The sequence below is a fragment of the Rutidosis leptorrhynchoides genome, unplaced genomic scaffold (genome assembly GCF_046630445.1).
Source record: "Rutidosis leptorrhynchoides isolate AG116_Rl617_1_P2 unplaced genomic scaffold, CSIRO_AGI_Rlap_v1 contig164, whole genome shotgun sequence".
Classification (NCBI taxonomy): domain Eukaryota; kingdom Viridiplantae; phylum Streptophyta; class Magnoliopsida; order Asterales; family Asteraceae; genus Rutidosis; species Rutidosis leptorrhynchoides.
The window spans coordinates 52,091-72,739 of NW_027266413.1; the positions used below are offsets into that span (position 1 = coordinate 52,091).

General features: G+C 34.3%; 3 protein-coding genes and 1 pseudogene across 3 annotated transcripts; 1 reads left to right on the top strand and 3 right to left on the bottom strand.

Moving 5' to 3' along the window:
- Positions 1-422: 422 nt before the first annotated feature.
- On the bottom strand, positions 423-4,889 carry LOC139881493 (uncharacterized; annotated as a pseudogene).
- A 2,704-nt stretch (positions 4,890-7,593) lies between these two features.
- Positions 7,594-10,111, bottom strand: LOC139881495 (uncharacterized). The gene is made up of 7 exons (XM_071865960.1): positions 9,604-10,111; positions 9,011-9,198; positions 8,723-8,932; positions 8,506-8,608; positions 8,242-8,344; positions 8,057-8,130; positions 7,594-7,922 (listed from the first exon to the last, which is right to left on the bottom strand). The coding sequence occupies exons 1-7, from the start codon at positions 10,109-10,111 to the stop codon at positions 7,594-7,596; spliced, it is 1,515 nt and encodes a 504-aa protein (XP_071722061.1).
- A 2,559-nt stretch (positions 10,112-12,670) lies between these two features.
- On the top strand, positions 12,671-15,517 carry LOC139881496 (uncharacterized). Its single transcript, XM_071865961.1, has 8 exons — positions 12,671-13,202; positions 13,490-14,013; positions 14,393-14,443; positions 14,531-14,638; positions 14,857-14,952; positions 15,118-15,216; positions 15,295-15,354; positions 15,452-15,517. The coding sequence occupies exons 1-8, from the start codon at positions 12,671-12,673 to the stop codon at positions 15,515-15,517; spliced, it is 1,536 nt and encodes a 511-aa protein (XP_071722062.1).
- A 2,918-nt stretch (positions 15,518-18,435) lies between these two features.
- On the bottom strand, positions 18,436-19,201 carry LOC139881497 (F-box protein CPR1-like). The gene is made up of 2 exons (XM_071865962.1): positions 18,655-19,201; positions 18,436-18,494 (listed from the first exon to the last, which is right to left on the bottom strand). The coding sequence occupies exons 1-2, from the start codon at positions 19,199-19,201 to the stop codon at positions 18,436-18,438; spliced, it is 606 nt and encodes a 201-aa protein (XP_071722063.1).
- Between the last annotated feature and the right edge of the window lie 1,448 nt (positions 19,202-20,649).

The following is a 20,649-nucleotide window of genomic DNA, read 5'->3' on the forward strand; positions in this document are numbered from 1 at the left end:
AGAGAACATTCTTACACGTTAATTTAATAGCATATTGAGTATTTTAATGATAAGATAATCATATTATCAGATAAATGAATGGATCAGCTCAAGATTTTAAGAAGATGATAATTTATTAAATATTCTCATTAATACGCATGACTTGTTTTGCACAGGCCCACCTTAAAAATCGCAGAATTACATATATATATATAAATGAAGTAGAATTTCATTATAAATGTCATTGAATGTGAAACTTTCAATACAACACCATATGTATACGAAGAATGTTGAAATAATGGTGAGGAAGTGTGAGCATAGGAAGAATAACGAAGAAGAAGAGAAGAGACTAAACAAAACGACATCAGTTCTTGCGTTTTGATGCGTGTCTACCGTCTCTAAACACACCGTTTTTGCTTCTTTTGCGGAAATGGGCCTCGCTCTTAATCTCGGCCCAAGGCTTCATCATCTCTGCCGGCCCAACTCTTCTCTCCATCAGTTGCTTGTGCTTCAAGCAAAGCCGAAGATTTCTTCTTCCTACACATATATGGGCATGATTAGATTGATACACCATAATCCAACTTCAACAACTCAAGTCATTCTAAACATGCTCTTCCCATATTAAGCATGGTTTAATCACAAATCACATGAAAAAAGTATGGGCATAGATTAGATATTTTTGTGCTATTTTTTTTAATAATTTTTATTAATTTTATAAATTGTATTATATATATACGACAACAAAGCAATATAATCTTAAATCAATAAGAAAATTAATTTCTTCCAAAAGTGTTCTTCAACCCTCAAATTTCAACAAAGAAAAAGTTACTTCTACAGTACTAGATCATAAGATATAAATTATCTGTTTTATTACTTATCAAACAAATGCAAATTGTGAAACGCCCATATAGTGTCTTTTGCAGATAAGTTGCATCCATGAAAAAATAAATTAGAAGATGAATTGTACAAAGCTTATAGTCGTAGAAGCAATTAACTACATGGGTTTCTCACATTTTTGATCTACCAGCTGATCTTCTTCATATCTATTATTCAAAGATGTCATACGAGCGCCGTATAAATACACATGAAACTGGAAGTTTTCATTCTCCAATTAAATACGTGAACACATGAAAAAAGTCAAAATGAATAAAATTTAAACAAGATATAAGAAACCTGCTAGAGCGAAAGAACATAGAATAAAGTCAAAAATCTAATTCCAACAAACATATCTTATTTTAAAATCAAATTCAATATCTCAATGAAAATATATAATGCCTGAGTGTGTTTTTGTGTGGATGATATTGGCGTACTCCTCCTACATGATGAATAGCATTTTCTAATAAATTCATTATCAAAATAGAAATCCTAAAAAAATAAGAAAATCTTATAAAAAATAAATTTAACCATAAAAAACCTTTTGGTCAGTAAAGCTTTCACTCTCTATTAAAATCTCTGAATGGATTATATGATATCCATACAGAATAAAATAGATAGTTAAATCAATTTCAAATGGAGCATGTTTAAAAAAATCACCACACCTTGCTATAGCAGAAAGCTATTTTGTTCTTCTTTTGTATGCATGGACTTTGCAAGGGAAAAATTGCACAAAACATGACATTGTGATGTTGAATTTTAGGGTGACTTACAAAATTTCACATATAAAATAAACCAAGGAGTCGGTCTGCAATTACCAAAGGGAAACCAACTAATTATAAAAAAATACATATTTTGAGAAAATCTAGAGAAAATGAGAGGTTACCTTATATCGATGCAATCAAGATATAAATTATTGTTTTACTCAGAATTTGACTATCTCTGTAGACGAATAAATTTACAAAAAAATATCTGAGTTTGAAATTGGAAAAGGACAAGAACTTACACAACATAGCACCGATATATGACCAATACTAAAACCATCAAAAGATGTACCTCTATTCTAAATTGCAGTAATAACATATCTTGTGACATGGGGGAAGTGGTGATCCAACCTATTCATATAGAAGTAGCAATTAACAGAATTCACAAAATACTTAAATGGAATTGAACCATTTGGGCCTCATTCTCTCTTTCGGCCCATTCTCTTGTTGCAGCTGCACTTTCTTCCACAACAAGATACAATCTTTTGCTTGCACAAGGATTCACTGTTTGGGAAAAGAATGACATCATAAGGAGAAGATCAGCCACCCTAAACACCTAGATTACGTATAAGAAGATATTAGAATAGATTTTCAGTACTTGTTGTCTCCCTTTACTTTTAGTTTTACAATTATATATACCTTCACATAGTTTTGTAATAAGCAATTGAGATGAAATCAAAATAAGAAAGTAGCTTCTTTCAAACTTATGTTATTCAATCCTTGAATTTTAACACCTTAACCTGAATGGGAGTAACATCCCCAATGGGCACTAAGGATGCTTTCAGTTTTTAAGACTATCCCCAATGCTCGCTTATTTGTCGCCGATGTGACGGGGAGAGAATGTCAAATAAGACACTTGCATTTTTTTACTTCAAATAGTATTGTTGGATGCAGCAAAATAATTGTCCGTTGATTTGATAAAGTATTTCCACTTTTGTTAAGTTTCTCGCATGCCTCTTTGGAATTGATTAGAACGGGAAGCAACTTCAGTTTGATATTCGAGTAATTGTGTATATAACACACTTCTTTCGTCCCTAATCACTTGTCACTCGGCAGTAGGGTTTAAGTGGGTATATGGATTATCTACAACATCTCCATGTGATATGACCACATACTTACTAATACTAATCACTTGCCAGCCAGTTGCCATGTAATGAAATTTAGTATTTTCAAAGTAGCAAATAACTATCTGCCTGAAAATTTCGACAAATCAAATTCTACTGTACTAATAGAGCAACGAAATGAAAAAGAAAAAAGAAAGAAAGTATATTCTTCATTGGTTTGAATGAACGTTATTCCCAAAAGAAGACAAAAGTCTGCCAGACACTAACATTATGTTGGATTGAATCACCTATCTCAAACAAATAAGTTAAAACTTTTCTCTTTTCTGTAAATTGTACATTTGCTCTGAGCAAACAAGAATCAATGGGGGAAATAATTGAATTGTATAATTTAGTTTCTTTATCGGCCTTTGCAATCAGTAAGCACACAGTCTTCTAAAAACCGACTGAGATGAGTTGTATACTTATGAGGGTCATTCCTAAAATGATCCACGTGAGGCGTCGACACAAAATCACAAGACCGGACCTCCAGCCCAGCTTTTCGTTGCTTGTCTATGAATGATTCCACTGATTCAGCTGGTATCACTCTATCTGCACTGCTGTATATATATAATTGCGGACAGTTTGGTTGTCCCGAAGAAAGCTGATTTATTACTTTAGAAAGCCTCCTGCAAGAGAAACAATGTAATGTTCAGAACCAGAGACGGAGCAACAACAAAAGAGTACAAAAGGAATTATGTAAACTGAATATCCAAGCAAACACCAATTATGTGATGGATTTGTTTCTCGAATGCCATCCCACATATATTTCAAATCTGTACAAAGTTTCTCTATGAATCAAATTAACAGGTATTGAAAATAGCTTTTTTTGACGAACCAATTACCTGCTAACAGATGGAATATTCAAGACAACTCCAAAGACCTTCTCTAGGATTATCAAAAGAGCTGCTTCTGTCAAGGCAGGTTTTGGTTCCTCGTCACTTTTTTCACCAACTTTGACATTCACATGTGATTCTTTCGAGTTCGCTGATCCTTTGGTTGCAACGCTATGTTTCTTAAGAAAGGCTGCAGAAAAGCCTGAAGCCCATACCTAAAATTCAAGAGAAAGATGAATTAAATACAATTTGTCACTAAAAGTTTCTACAAAAAAATGCAACCTTGTCAGTTTCAAGAGGAGGCACGGAAACCCAAAGTCTACGAAACAAATAGGCTATGCATCATTATGTGACTAGTCCAATCTAAAATGTGGACACATAAAACAATTACCTGTGGATCAGGGGCTGCAACAGGAGCTGAATCTACAATGCAACCTCGAATTCTACCCATCAAAGAAGGATCTTGCTTCTGAAACAGCTCAAGCATAGCTCCATATCTGCAAAGTTGAGAAAAGATGATGAAAAAAAAACTTTGCTAAAAGCAGGAGGCATGGCCTGCCTGTATGTATGTATGCGATAGAGGGAAAAAAAGAACTCACGTCAGCCATCCTGTATTGCTAAATGTGTGAAAAACCAAGTTCTTTCCCTGCTCCTCATCCAACCAACCAGCTAGATGATTCACGAGCAATTCGACCTCTTCTTCAGCCTTCCCACCAATTTGGTACCTGAGAACCTCCGACATGGGAAAAGTGAATGTGATGACATGAAAGCCCCTCGATGTATACCACTCCGCATATTTCTTAAGATGTTTCTGCTTTGCCCCTAACCATCCCAGCAAAACAACCACTGTCCTAGACTTTGCAGATGAACATTCAGAATTCCCAGAAAACATCAAAAGTATTTGGCTCAGGCAAATGCCATCTGTATGAAACATCCGGTGACGACGACGATTTAGGAACACTTCCCACTACTGCAATTGGCTTTGATGCGTCGGCCAACTTTGCAGACTGATATAAACTAACAAGGGTAGAGGAAGCAGCAGAAGAATACGATGAATTGGGACCCACAGAACTTGAATTAGGAACATGGAACCTAATATTTGGTACAGGCACACGAACTCTGGCCACAAATGACAAATTTGCTAGCCTGGAAACAGATATATCTGAAACCCAAGAAGAATTTCCCTCTTCTTGGACTGGATTAGCAATGGAGGATTCAAAAGTATTTGACGATTTAAATATCTGAAACCTATCAGAAAGGTCGGGAGAAGCAGAAGCAGCAGCAACAGCGGCGGCTGCAACTAGTGGCCGTTGGAGGATTCCGGACAAGGTACCCATATTCAAAACCCTATATACCAATCAGAGTTTGAAAAAAAGGCGATCCTTTTGCTGAATAAACTTAACGATATCAGAACCCAAGGAAGAAAACAAAACCCAGAAAGGAATCACCTGCAAGATTTTTAAGCAATGCAATTCAAATTGACAAGTAGCAACAAATTCAACCGTTTGGTTCTTGCATGCATATTATTATTATAAAGCGTCCACGATTGAATAAGCACATGGAAAACACGGAGGAATGATGGTCAAACATGGAATATTCGTCAACTAACACGCTAGATTCTTACCTGGATATCCAAAAGGGGCGTCAAAGCTGCTAATCGGGCTGTCAATTGTTCATTTGACAGCCCGACTGTGACCCTCACAACAACCAACAAGAAGCTTCTTCTCACAAAAATAAAATAAAATTACACGTTCCTGCAAATTAAACACAAACCAGTCAAATTCACCAAGAAATGGCCCTGAAAAATCCTCTTCTACCAATCAATGAGGGACAAGTGTTAGGCTTTGATTATAAATTTTGTCAATTTCATAAGGGTTGCTCAATTTAGGGGGCTTGATAGCGATTGAAATTGGGTCCGACAATTTGGGAGAAACGCACTAACATTACAAATTTGTCCCTATAGTACATATTCAAAGCTACACAAAGACAGAAGGACGAGCCATAATTTAAGGTGAAGAAAGGGGACAGATTTGGGAAAATAATAATAATCAATCAACTGGGTGCATAATTCAACGCCCAACAAACAATGACTATTGGAAAAAGCAAAGGAAGAAACTTTGAAAATTGAAAAAGCAAAGCCATTTTTGCCTTTCTTCGTACACTGACCCGAAAACAAGTCAACCCAGTTCCGATTATTAACGGATGTGCTTCAATTGCCGATATATAAGGACGTTGGAAAAAGAAAAAAACAAAAGAGAAATGGAAAACCCAGGAGGAGAGAATTCAAAAAACAGAAAGAAATTCACCTAAGGTCGCCGGCTGGTCGGAGAAGAGGATCAAAATTGATTAATTTGTAAGAGAAAGGAATAATGTGTTGCTGTTTGTCTGTGTAATGTTTTTCGAATTTCGATGGATGATTTAATGCGAGAGAGAGAGAGAGAGCGTCCGGATTTAACGGAGATGCATAGAATATACTCCAATGGTATATAATCAGAATATATATCATTTTAATTTTTAATAAATAAAAAAATCGTTTTTCCCCCTTCCCAAAAGGGAATTCACTTGTTAGGTAGATTTGTTTATAGGGGAAAAAAAAAGTTTTTTTAGGTGTATTTTTTTGAATAGGTTTTTTAGGTCATTTGAAATTTGACCCAGAGTTAGCTTGACAATCAAGTTAGCTTGATTTTGGTTATGAAGTCTTAAATAAATAAATAAATCTTTGTATTTTCCGAGCAATTTTTTTTTTCTTTTTTGATGTATTGTATTTTTCACGCTAGGAAGAGTACATTAGGAATATAAAATATTCCAATAGTATATCCAGCATTTAACATAAAAGAAATGACAAAAAGGGCAAAACAATTTGTTGAGTGGCCACAATTTGTTCAGTTATATTGTGTGTAGTAGCAGTCGTATCTCATTCTCGCGTCTCATCCACTCTACCATCTCCATGCCTTTGTTTTGTTGTTCTGAAAATCCATTCACCAAGTTGTTGGTCATTTTCTACTATTAGCTTTATGTGTAATGATAAATGGACAAAAGAAATTTGGACAAAATGTTCACTTTGTCAAAATTCGTTTTGTCCAAAAATCAGCCATCTGGCTTTATTTCTAGAATAATGATTATCAAATGAGAGAATTAGTGGGTTGGTAATGGAACAGATGGGATATTCACTCGATCTCATTGACTCGAAAAAAAAATCTACTTTTTTATTCGAATTCAATCCACAATAAATTTGACGAATGTCCGCGGATCGAATCTAAATTGCCAACGATAAAGAGAACAAATTGTTTCATTATTCATTGCATTATAATATACTTATACATACATACATTAAATAAAATGGAAGAACAAATTCCAATCCCCTCTTTTTTCTTTTTCTTTTTCTTTAAAGATGGCCGTGGCCAATATGTATTAAATAACGTCTAAAAAAATTTAGAAAGCTACATCATAGGACAAGAAATTAAAAATAAAACAAACTAGAGGCATGTTTGAGTTTATAGCAGCTAGACAATATGCCGCTTTATTTCTACCCCTTTTAATAAACTGAAAAAAACATAAAGTAAAATTTATTGTCAATGCTTTAACTTCACCAATAAACAAACCACAACTTGCAAAGCTTCTTTCCTGCTACTTCAAATCAGTAATCAAGATCAGACAGTCCCCTTCAAAAATTATACGCTCAACGTCCATGCTTACTACCCACAAGAGTACCTGGTGTGCAGCAATAGTCTCGGCCTGCAAAACGTCCTCATCATGTCCTAAAGTTACAAAAACAACATGTATGACCCCGTTCGAGTCTCTTGCAATGAAGCCGAATCTATTACTTGATGCACCATAAACAAATGAGGCATTAAAGTTAATTTTAATAACACCATTAGCAGGAGTCTTCCACTTCTTTAGCAATTTAAGTACACTGGCAGGCCTGTGCTCACTGCAAAACAGAGACAATAGCCTATTCTCATTCAGCCAAAACCGAACAGCATTAGCAACTATCATATCCCTCTCACACACTACCTAAAAAATGGCCTTGTTTCGGTTACACTAAATCTTCCAACATGCCCCAATAAAGAGACATAGTTGTTTAGATGACAGCATATTGAACACATCATTTAGCCAGCAGAAGAGATTATCAACAGCATAATGACAAATCATAGCAAGATTTAAATGATTCCATACCAAAGCAGCCCAACAACAGTCTCTAATAACATGCAAAATGGACTCCTCCAGGTCAAGACAGATTTCACAATGGGATGGTAAGTTTATACCTTGATGATTCAGATGTCTCGAGTTCCTAGTAACCCTTTGCACAGCTTCCAAGCAAAGAACTTCAAGGCTGGTGGCAATTGCAACTTCCACAAAGTCTCCCAATGCTGGAAACCAAAATTTAAAATATGTTGCTCCACATTTTCTCTAAAATCCTTAGCAACGTAATGCCCTAATTTGACAGAATATTGACCATCCTCTGTAGCACATCAAGTTAAGATGTCTTGATCCCCAACCTTACCAATTGGAGGGTTAGAAATTACCATCACCACTGCATCAGGGAAAAACTCTCGTAACTTCATCTGCTTCCACGTCCTAGTGTGATAGTCAAAAAGATTGTGAACTCGTAAATTCATATATGCCTACTCGCCATATGGAATCCTAAAGTCAGTCAAGTTTTTAATTCATCTCTCCTGGTATACATACACGTCAGCACCATTCCCAACCCTCCAATGTCCTCCAGCTAACATCACCTCCCTGGAATCAATTAACCCTCTCCAAATATCAGAAGGTGTCGAGCCATAGGAAGCTTTCAAAAAGGTGAGATCTCTTATGATATTTATCTTTCAGGACCCGTGCCACCAAGGACTCTGGATTCTCCATTATTCGCCAACCTTATTTTGCTAACAATGCAAGGTTGTACGCTTCAAGAGATTTAAAATCCTAATCCTCCATCTTTTGGTTTCTCACACAGCTTCCTCCATGTTGCCCAATGGATCTTCCTCTGCCTATCCGTCCCCCAAAAGAACTTGGCACAATACATTTCTAGGTTCTCACAAAAACTATCAGGCAACTTGAAAAGACTCATGGGAAACATAGGCACCGATTGAATTATTGATTTGATTAGGGTAGCTTTCCCTACTTTTGACAGCAGCTTCCCCTGCTAATTGGCCACCTTGTTCTTTACTCTGTCCCTCAAATACTCAAAATTGACCTGCTCCTTCCTCCTAATAATGATTGGCAGCCCCAAATAAGTACTGTCTCCAAGCAATTTTGAAATTTCTAGCTTTGCTTTGAGCAGCCCTTGTGTTTCCTTTGAGACGTTCTTGCTAAAAAACAAGCTTGACTTACTGAAATTCACCACCCGCCCATCTACCTTCTTGTACATCTCCAAAACCTAAATAAAATGATCACAAGTTGAATCAAACGCTTTCATAAAGGCAAGACTATCATCAGCAAATAGGAGATGCGATACCTTATCCCTAGTCTTTGAAGCAGCAACTCCACGAATCAACCCAAGCTCCACTTTAATATCCAACATAGTCGTTAACCCTTCTAAACACATGACATACAATATTGGTGACAAAGGATCACCTTGCCCGATCCCTCGTTCTTGTGTAAATCGGTCAGAGCGCACCCCATTGATAAGGATCGAAAAGGACACTGAACAAATGCATCTCATAATAAGTCCAATAAACTGCACATGAAAATCAAGTCTCAACATGCATTTTTCAATATAACTCCCTCAAAGTTTATCAGAAGCTTTTGAGATATCTAATTTTATAGCCATATTCCCATCTCGACCACTTCTTCTTAGTTTCATAGAATGAACTATTTCAAAGGCAACTACAACGTTATAAAATATGGACCTCCCCGAAATAAATCCACTCTAATTTTTTGAAACCACATCCGGCATAAACGACCTCAAACAATTCACTATGCACTTAGACATCAGCTTGTACACAACATTACACAAGCTAATCGGCCTTAAATCCGAAGGAGAAGAAGGAACTTTTACTTTTGGAATAAGCACGATCGTCGTGTCATTAATGCATCATGGATTTTCACCATGATTTAGCACTCCCAGCACCAGCTTGCATACTGCATCGCCAACAATAGCCCAATGCTTCTGATAGAACCCCAATCCATATCCGTCAGGTCCAGGCGACCTGTTAGGATGAATATCCTTCAAAGCCTTCCACACGTCATCATCTGTATAGGTCTTCAAGAGCTCATGATTCACTTCTACTGTAACCTTGCTCTTAATCAGTGCCAAAATGCTATCAATGTCAACTTCATTCGGCCTTGCAGACACATAGACATCATGGAAATGATTTTCAATGAAATTAACAATCTCCACAACATCAGTAACCCACTGTCCATCATGCCCCATGATTCTTTTCACTAAGTTATTTCGTCGCCTCTGATTTGCAAAGGCATGGAAGTAGGTTGTATTCCTATCCCTATTTGCATGCCATTCGACTTTTGATCCCTGCCTCCACATTGTCGCCTCAACATCCAAGAGAAGGTTCAACCTCTCTTCTGCTTCTCTAATGGCCGGACTGACATGTCCCATGTTAGATGACCTCCAAAATTGGTTTAGTTTCCTCTAAAGCATAATAATCTCACATTGCAAATCCCCAAATTCTTTGTTGCTCCATTATACTAAGGCATCCTCAATATTATCGATATTTTCATGCCAAGAAGCTCTTGGATCCCAATTCCACATACCACCTCCATACAACCACCATGAGATGCTCAAAAGTTTTCAAATTTGAAGCTTTTTGATGCCCTCGACCGAACAAATTCCTCTTCCCATCACAACAATATATGCCCACTTTTATTACTTAAGAAACCAATGTTTTTTTCATGTGGCAGATATTAACACGAAAATTTCATCTTGTCTTGCTCTAAAGAGAGAGTTATAGACAGTTTTTTTTTTTCTTTTTTTTCCTTTCAGAATTCCCCATAGTGCTAATACATATTGTTAATTTTGACATAACGTGGACATAACTATCCATTAATAAATTCATTAAACGGTGGTAAGTGACATATTCATGTCTCGTCAAACGGACTTGACTGTAATTCAGGCCAGATTCATCAACCAACAATGGAAGAACATAAATACTAATAAAATCACAAAATGAAAGTTTAAGAAGCTAGATGAAAAGGTTTTAGAAGTATGGGGGCAATTAAAAAAACTCCTCCGTGCGGTTTTGTCACTCAATTGACGACCAAAATCTCACCTTTGTACAAAAATCAGATAAAATTAACCAACACAGATTTTTCGATTCGAATTATAAATCAAATTTGCAGGCTGAATCGAACCACCAATTCACAAAAACACGAAACCCTCAAAGAGGTAAAATTGAACAAATTAAAATCTCCAACCGTCAATTGAGCTCACCAGCTAATCGAAGCAACCCTTGAACTGCTTCTGCTTACAGACGAATTAGCTAAAACCCGAAACAGAGAAGAAGATCAATCGGCAATTCAATTTTCGTTTTGTTTTGTTTTCGTTCGACAGTAGAAGTTAATCACGCTCACAGGATACATATACAACGCCGCCCCCGATTCCAAAAATTGAAAAGGAGCTCATTCCTCCGTTCCTCGTTGTGATTTGGGTACGTTTTAAATCCTCTATTCTTCATTTAATCTCTCAGTGGTTCTTTATATAATCGATCATGAGTTTTAGTTGTTGGGTTTCATAGAGCTCTTTCTATCTTGCTATGCTCCATCCTTTGTCTGAATACCTCCATTTAAAGAATTGATATGCAATTGTTATAATAAATTCTGGTTTGAATTCACTGTCCAGTGGTAGTTCATACAACGACTTCAATTTGTATACCCAAGTTAGGCATATGGCAGTCGTCATTGTCAATGTTAGTAGCCTACTTTGAAATGACCACTATGGATGATTTTATTTTTATACGCGTCCTTGTCCTTGTCTAAATTGAGTAACTCATGAATAACAGTTGTGTTTTGCTAGTATTTATGAGTAGTCGTTAATAACTTGCGTTATGCGTTATGTTACCTACATCACGAGGTCTCGACATTTTCCAACTTCATGGACATTGTTAAAGATATAGATTTTTTACCTTTTATGGATGAGGCTGTCTATTACGTATAGATTTGAGGCCCAACAAATGAAATCAAGCCCAATTAAAATTTGTGTTTGATGTAAAATGTCCATTGAGTCGAGTCCAGACATCACAGGACTAAAAGATGAGGACTAGTTTGTGATAAAATAATAGTACAAGGACCTGTAACGTTTTTTGTTTAAATTAAACTTAAACGACGAAGTAAAACCCTTTTGGCTGTCGTCACTTTGTTTTAGGGGTTTCACTCAATCGACATTCATTTCATTTTGCCGATAGCCTCTCTCTTCATCCCTCAAAACTGGTTTTCCGATTCTCATTCTCAGTTCTTCAAATCAATGATTGGTAGAGAGAAAGTTCGGAAAATATACTTATGTGAATCGCTGAAATGTTGAACACTCTTTGATTCATTTTCCCCAAATCATAGCATTATTAGTAGAGAAAACAACAACTCTATTCGGAATTAGAGATTTTGATTATACAGGTATGCCTCTCAGTTCGTTCAACTCAAATCATGTTGTCATATTGAGGGTTTCCGTTCATTTCCCATTACCAATTGTAGCTCTCTTACATAGCCGCCAATACCATCTTCTTGCTTGTAGTATTAGATTTTCATGTCGATTGATTTCCATGGTTGTGTTTATTGTCTACCTCTTGAAATAGTTGTTGGGTTTAAATGACTGGGCTTGATAGCTGCGTGTTGATAATGAGCTCAAATTCTACTTGCTGAATGCTTATCTTTTGAGGGATTTTCCTGTATTTATTTTTTCATGGTTTGATCAAGTGTAGTCGATTCAAATGAGTATGGAGACGCTTTTAATATTTAACCAAAATTATCACTTGTAGTCAGTAATCCCAAAGTAGAAATATGGTATGATTCTGTGTTACTCTACTCGCAACTGCAAATCTAATGTGTTAGCTCTTTTTCACATGTCAATGCAGGCATTTCTCGTAGTTCTGGTTCGCATCACTAGAATGAACTAACTCTCTGTCTCACCTTTTCTGAATATCTCAATCATCTGTTATCCACCTGCCCGATGCCTGTGTTTCGGCTTTTACAAAAGACCCGTATCCCATTTTCCTCTCGCCCCCTAAAGGATGTGTTTAGAACTTCCCCTAGGTTCAGTTCTTCATGTACCAGGTATATCTCATCTTTCCTTCTCCTTCCTGCAAACCAAACGAACACACGATCATGTTTTAGCAAAGCCTATTCCTCCTCCTCTTCAATGTCTTCATCATCCCCATCCAAGGTGGTGCAAGACCTCCTCGCTGAACTAGAAAGAGAGAAGCAGAGGGAGAGAGACACAAGAAAGAGGGCAGGTATGGACACTAAAGATATTGATCAAGAAGAAGAGGAGGATTTCATGGGGGTAATGCCTCTGATAGAGAAGCTAGAGAAGGAGAAAGAGAAGGATACTAAAGCTTTAAATATGTATGAAGAGCGTAGTGATTCTGATGATGAAGACGATGATGAGCGTTTTGAGCCAGAGGCTTTGAAGAAAAATGTTGAGGTGTTTGAAAAAAAGGTTAACAGGCATAAAGAGTTGCTCAAGAACTTCAAAGATGCTGGTATGTTGTTTTCTTGCTTTCCAATGTGAATGCATATACATCTGTTCTGTTTGATATATGGAAAGAATGGTCTCAGCGTCTGGAGTGGCAGAGTTGTTGAGCATTTTGTTTTGCTTAAAAGAAAAGAAAATAGAAGTTGGAAATGTTATTAATTTTTTTCCTCACATGCACATACAAAGTCGTCACAGTAAAATTTTGACTATTCTCATAGTTTTGAGTCGACGTGGTTCTTTGTAACATTTGTTATATTCGTTGATGCTTCTATGTTTCTTGTCATTTTCCAACAGAGACACTTGATGACGCTTTCAAATGGATGAACAAAATTGATCAGTTTGAGAAAAATCATTTCTGTCTGCGCCCGGAATACAGAGTCATGGGTGAGTTGATAAATCGTCTGAAGGTAGCCGAAGGTAAGGAAAAATTCATTCTTCAACAAAAGCTAAATAGAGCTTTGAGATTGGTGGAGTGGAAGGAAGCCTTTGATCCCAACAATCCTGCTAATTATGGATTGATTCAACGAGAGCAAATGGATGAAGAAAATGCTGGGAATAAAAAAGAGAAGGCACATATGCGAGTTGCAGAAGATGATAAGGAAGATGATACGGAAGATGAGGTGTTTGACGACATGAAAGAGAAAGATGCCATACTCTTAGAGAAGCTTGATGCTATTGACAAAAAACTTGAAGAGAAGTTAGCATTACTAGATCATACATTTGGAAGGAAGGGAAAGGCTCTAGAAGAAGAAATTAGGGATTTAGCAGAGGAAAGAAATGCTTTGACGGAGAAGAAAAAAAGGCCACTCTATAGGAAAGTAAGTATGCCAGTTAGCCTACTGGGTTTGTTCCATCCACTGTCTCATTTTTGTAACATGGTCACTGCTTGATTTCAATTTCATGCTATTATGGGTTCTCATACTGTGAGTTCTGTTAATTTCCTGCTTTAGTTATTGAACTACGTGTTTAATTTTAATGGACATCCCTCTTTTGGTGGAGAGAAATCTAAAAATGAGATCTCTTCATATTGAATATTGTGGTACGATTGGGTAAAAGGTATTGAATTATTATTTTCACCACCCCAGAAACATAGGAACCCATGGGCTTATGTTTTTTTATTTTTCCATGCTCTTTGTGCTTGAGTCTTGGTCTTTCTACATTTACTCTCTTACTGAGGTTGTATTTCCTATAATGCAGGGTTTTGATGCAAGAATAATCTCCATCAGTCGAACACAAAAAGTCACCAAGGTATTTTTTCATCATTTGTTATATTCCGATGGTGCTGGATGAATGTAATGATATACCTGTGATTCAACATATTATCTGTTGTTTTAGGGAGGGCAAACGACAAAGGTCAGTGCTATAGTAGTCTGTGGAAACCATCATGGTGTTGTTGGTTTTGCAAAAGCCAAAGGCGAAAAAACAAATAATGCTATTAATAAGGTAACTTTTTAGTTTCTTTCTAGTTACGTTTTGGTTAATTCTCATACCAAATGTTTATGTTTTTATTGGTCATCTCAGTCCTCAGACACTGTTTGTTGAAACCTAATTCTCATTGCATTACCATCCCTCGTATATTATCTGTTTTACAGCTCAATTTTTTTTCCTGTCTTCTGATGCATACTTTTACAATATCCTCTATTGGGTTATATGACAAACAGGCATATGAGAAATGCTTCCAGAATTTGCACTATGTGGAACGACACGAGGATCACACAATTGCGCATGCTGTACAGTCAAGCTTTAAGAAAACAAAGGTTGTTCATCAATCTTATTTAACTCCTAATATTTGCCATGCATTTCTTTGGTTCTCTTAATCAATTTTGTTTCCCAAAAACCTGCGACTCTGTAACCCTTTTTCAATCTATTGACCTAATTTCTATTTTTGTTCATGACACTTGGATCTCTATATTACTATATAGGTGTATCTATGGCCTGCATCAACCAGGACAGGTGTGAAAGCTGGAAATACCGTCCAAACCATCTTGGCCTTAGCTGGTTTCAAGAATGTCAAATGCAAGGTAAAAGATAATGGCTTCCTAAAGACTACTCTATTTTATTCTGGACGTGTTTTTCTTAAATCTATCCTTTCATCTTAGGTCATTGGCTCAAGGAATCCCAATAACACTGTTAAGGCTCTCTTCCAAGCTCTAAATGCGGTAAGAAGCAACTCCCTACTGATTTACAGATTGATATTTTGATGTTCCTGTTTTTAATGCTCTACTAAGTAACTGTTTGTATTGTCTCATTGTTTAGATTGAAACTCCCAATGACATGCAAGAGAAGCTTGGGCGGACGGTCGTCGAGAAATATTTGTTGTAATTAGTTCCTTGTGCTTTAATTTCTTCTCGTTTCACCATTTAGAATTTGGGGTAGGTGATGATAAAAGCCATATTGTTTTTCTAAAGCTTTTGAGATCGAATTGTAGGCCTTTGAGCTACGCTGGGATTCATTTTGTTAGGTGAAACTTGAAAGGGCTTTTTCGTTGCCTACATAATAAACAAGGCAAAATGAGAGAAGAGAATATTGACTTTTGAACTTGCATATTTGAAAATAGACGCATGAAAAAGTGAGAAATGGATCAACTTTTTAGAGGTTTTGTTTAGAATTATTGCAAATCTGCTTCGGATTTTGTTGAATTTCTTGTATTATTTTTGGTAAAACTCGTACATACTGTTAAAATAATTATGATGTCTCTAATCCAAGGTTCTTTATAAGAATGAGCAATACAAAAAAATGAAATTCATTCAACCACAAATTTTCAAGAGCACAGGTTGGAAGTCCTTTCCCTCGATTTTAGTTATGGAATTCGAGCTTTATTTGGCCGAGTTGTGGTATTTAACCGATCTAGCTTTGTAAGCAGTTTTGATCGTGTCATTTGATGCATTGATTTTATGATTTTTATGGATTTCTTATTCTCGGATAAAAAAGAATTGTCGCTGTTGTCCTATAGGCGACGGGTGATGGCCTTTGATTAATCAGCCTATTAATTTTCTTAAATTTATACTGTGTATTGATTTAATGTTTAGGTATTTTATACACTAGTTATTGGGTCCGTCCGTTGGACGGAAAGTCCGTACTTTTAAAAATTAAAAAATATATTATATAAAAAATTATTATATTAAAAATTATATAATAATTATTTATATTAAAAATTATTAAATCTATCAATTTTTTTTTTTTTTTTTTTAACTTTTTACATCAATTATAATTATTTTGATTTGATTTCAAAATATACAATCCTATTAAATTTAAAATTTATTTTTTTCAAAAATAATAAACATAATAAAAGGTAATAGTATGTATCAAGATTTCATAATAAAATTTATAATTTCATCTAATCAATTTAGTTATTTCTATTATTTGAAAAATAATGTGTCCGTTTTAATTAAGAATGAAAAAATATATAACGGGCTTTTATGAGGAATAATAGTTTAAACAAAAATAATATATATTATAATTTAATTAGGAATGATTTTTTTTCTTCATAATATGCTCGTTTGAATAGAAAAATGGTAGATGTACTCGTTTTAATTAGGAATAGGAAAAAATAATATGAATTTTATTAGAAATATTTTTTAAAATAATAGATGAAATTGATTAGGAATAAAATTATTATATTAAAAAAAAGTAATTGGTAGAATTTTATTAGGAATCATTACGTTTTTATTGTATTTTGATTTCCTAATTAGAAAAGGAAAAAATAATAATATGATTGATTTAAAATTATAACTTGATTTCTAATTAAACTCAAAGTTCTTAAATACATGTGTCCCCGTCCGTTGGATGGAAAGTCTGTACCTTTAAAAATAAATAATTGAAATATATATTACAAAAAATTAAAAAAATAATATATATTTTAATTTGATTAGGAATAATTTTTTTTAGCAATATGTCCTTTTGAATAGGTAAAAAGAAAATATGCCCGTTTTAATTAGGAATAAAAAAAGTAATATTATGAATTTTAATTAGAAAAAATTGTTAAATAAAAAAATTAAGAAAAAAATATGGTGTATTATAATTTTATTAGAAATATATTTTTATTGTGTTTTAATTTTCTAATTAGAATAGGAAAAATCATAGACTTACGATTGTAATTTGAAACCTAATTAAACTTAAAGTTCTAAATGAGGAATATAATTTAATAAAAAAATTAAAAAAATATTATATATTATTATTTGATTAGGAATAATTTTTCTAACAATATGTCCGTTTGGATAGGAAAAAAAGATGTGTCTATTTTAATTAGAAATAGGAAAAAAGAATATAATGAATTTTTATTAGGAAAAATTATTTAATAAAAAAATAGAAAAAAATATAGTGTATTATAATTTTATTAGGATTTTTTTAAAAATAATGGATAGAAAAATTGATTAGGAATAAAACTATTATATTAAGAAAAAATAATTGGTAGAATTTTATTAGGAATCATTATGTTTTTATTGTATTTTGATTTCCTAATTTGAAAAGGAAAAAAATAATATCATTAACTTAAAATTGTAATTTGAAACCTAATTAAACTCAAAGTTCTTATATACATGTGTCAAAAACTATTCGTTAATAAAACGCCATGTGTCGGATGTTGATTTGACAATAAAATTTGCAATTGAATTATAATTGAAACAAATTAAAAAACTCTTTCTATTGTCTATAAGATTTCTCAATTTGAAACCGCTATCCAATGGCGGATCCATGAAATTTTATAACGGGACAAGGTATTATATACGTCACTGAGATTTTGATTTTTTTTTTCTCTTTCATATGTTATTTTTCAAAGACGATATTATATTCTATGACATTAAATATAATTTAAAATATAAAATTTTCATTCATACAACTTATTTACTGTTTTATACAAAATTTTTTTTGATCAATCTGTAATTCGCATGCTAAAAACATCTTCTACACCTAATATTTGAATAAATAAATATATCAATTATATCCTAATTATAACGTATTTTTTATAATTATAATTATTATGAGGTTACCAGCCTTACTCGATTAGAAGTATCAACATTAGAGGACTATAAAATTATAAATATTTTTATGATTAGTATAAACAATTTTGAGAGGATAAAAAATAATAATAACTAAATGTTATTAGCCATTTAAAAAATGAAGGCCCATAAAAATATAATACTACTGTAAATAGAGAAAAAATAGAGAGATCCATTAAAAATATAATACAAATACAAAAAATAATATTGATGTTGTTACTGGTGGGAATTGAACTTGGGACATCAAGGATTCAAAACATGAGCTTGACCCTGGGGGCAGTTGCCCCCCTCTAAGTTACCCTCTTCAAAAAAATAAAAAATTAAGAGGTTAAATCCAAAAGGCAGCTAAATTTATTAATATTTCTTAATCTGGAATTAAAAAATCATTTTTAAATTAAAATCTTTAATAAATAGAAACAAGACTAGGACTATAACCGAAGAATGTAAAATAATTAGAGATACGAGCTCGATCATACTCCACTGATTTGATGGCACCAGTTGTAGGATTGTAAAGAATCAGATCATTATTACCAATCTGGAGTAGGAATTCATCATCTTTCAAGTTCATGAGAATGTGGATACGGTTAGTTTCATCCATAAAATATTTTAAATCTGTACTGAAAATTTTTTCCCATTGCTTTTTAGTATAGTCTTTCATAACCCATGTATCAAATCCTGTATTATCTGAATAGATGTAACCTATAGCCAGAGACTCTCCCCATTGGAGCAGCTCGCAACGAGCACCGCCGTGGCCGAAATCCGGAAGAGGGCTAATGGTAAATTCTTCTTTCATAAAGTCAAAAGATATCATTGTGTTTTCGACAATAAAGCCATCGTGTTCTTCCTTATAAAGTCTCCGATGATAGACTATCCAATGCCCCTCGGCGCGAGCAGAAACCATCAAAGGGTTATTGATTTGGAAAGGAGGAATGGAAGAAAGACTCCGCCAAGAATTAGAGCCTAAAGAGAAAACTTCCACAGCAAGGCAAGGGGAATTATAAATCCCCATTCTTGGATAAGCATGAACAACCTTGTGCTTCTGGGAGATCCTATCGTAACCCAAACCGAAAAAAGTCTCTCATAGGAAAAATTTGCTGAAAGATAATATTATTAGCCCAGGAGGAGGTATCGACGTGAAGTGGTGGTAATCGTTCCTTTCGTACAGGATTGCGTAGAATCATCCGTACTCTCTTCTCGTCTTGTCTTGTCTTCTCTTCTCGTAACAAAATGATTCCGTGACACTGATCAAGCATGGAATACCCTAAACGTAAGCAATCTTCTAACCTTGCAAGAGGATGTACGGCTGGCAATGGCGTGAGCTTGAAATTGTTGTCATCTACTTGATGAAGCAAAAACAAAACGGACGGTGACGGTGATCCATCCTGAGTTTGTCTACTTCCATGGGCTCGAGTCAGTACAATTTCACGGTGATCAGCGCAGGTGACGTGGTCTGCAAGGTAAGTAAGATGTTGGTAGACGAAAGAAGGGGTGTTCTTGATTAAGCAACGCCAGCGTTTACAGACGCGTCGGCATGTATTGATTGATTTCAGAGGTAACCTAGAAAAATGTCTAGCAAGATCTCTTCTAGTAGATCTTCCATTGATATTGATATTATTTGGAGACAAGAAAAAAAAAATTCATGGTGAAAAACCCTTAATTGTAAACGTCTTTAACTATAGATATATATACAACATTAAGCGGAATAGGAATTACAATCGGAAAGGAATATCACTATTACACGTCCCGTATTAATTTAATTAGAGTCTTCTTCTTAGAGGATACATAGATATATATACACGTCCCGTAGGAATTTTTTAATCATTAAACAATGTTTAATGAAAATCCTTGTCCTAAATAAATGAGTAAATAGTTGTTTTTAACTGGTGCAAGATTACTCTCCCTAAATTTCATTATTTTGGAATGATTACAAATATTTATGGAAAAAAAAGCATAAGTTTTACTTAAAATTTGAGGAAAAAGGGACAATAAATAATTAGTAGTAATTATTAGGATGTACTACTTCCGTTTTTAATTATTTGTCGTTTTTTCTATACAATTTATATAAAGAAAACGACAAGAAATTAGGGACGGAGGAATAGTATATTGTAATTAGTCTTCTTCTTTTTGTAAATGACTTATACTGTATGATTTCATTTATTTATCATGAGTATTGATCAACATGGAATTTTTTATTTTTTTAATAATAATATCAACATGGAACTTTGGAAGGACACGGATTCCTCAAATATAGATTAAGTCGTTGATTCAAGTTCGAACTTGCTACATATATATGATTATAAATGTCAATAAAAATTTCCATTAATAAATTTGAGTCAAATAAGATATTAAATGTAAATGAATCGTAGATTATGATTGGATCATTTAAGTGTGCTCATGAAATAAATTCTGTTTATGGTAAATGATAATGGTGATGACACAATTAATCGTATTCTGCCG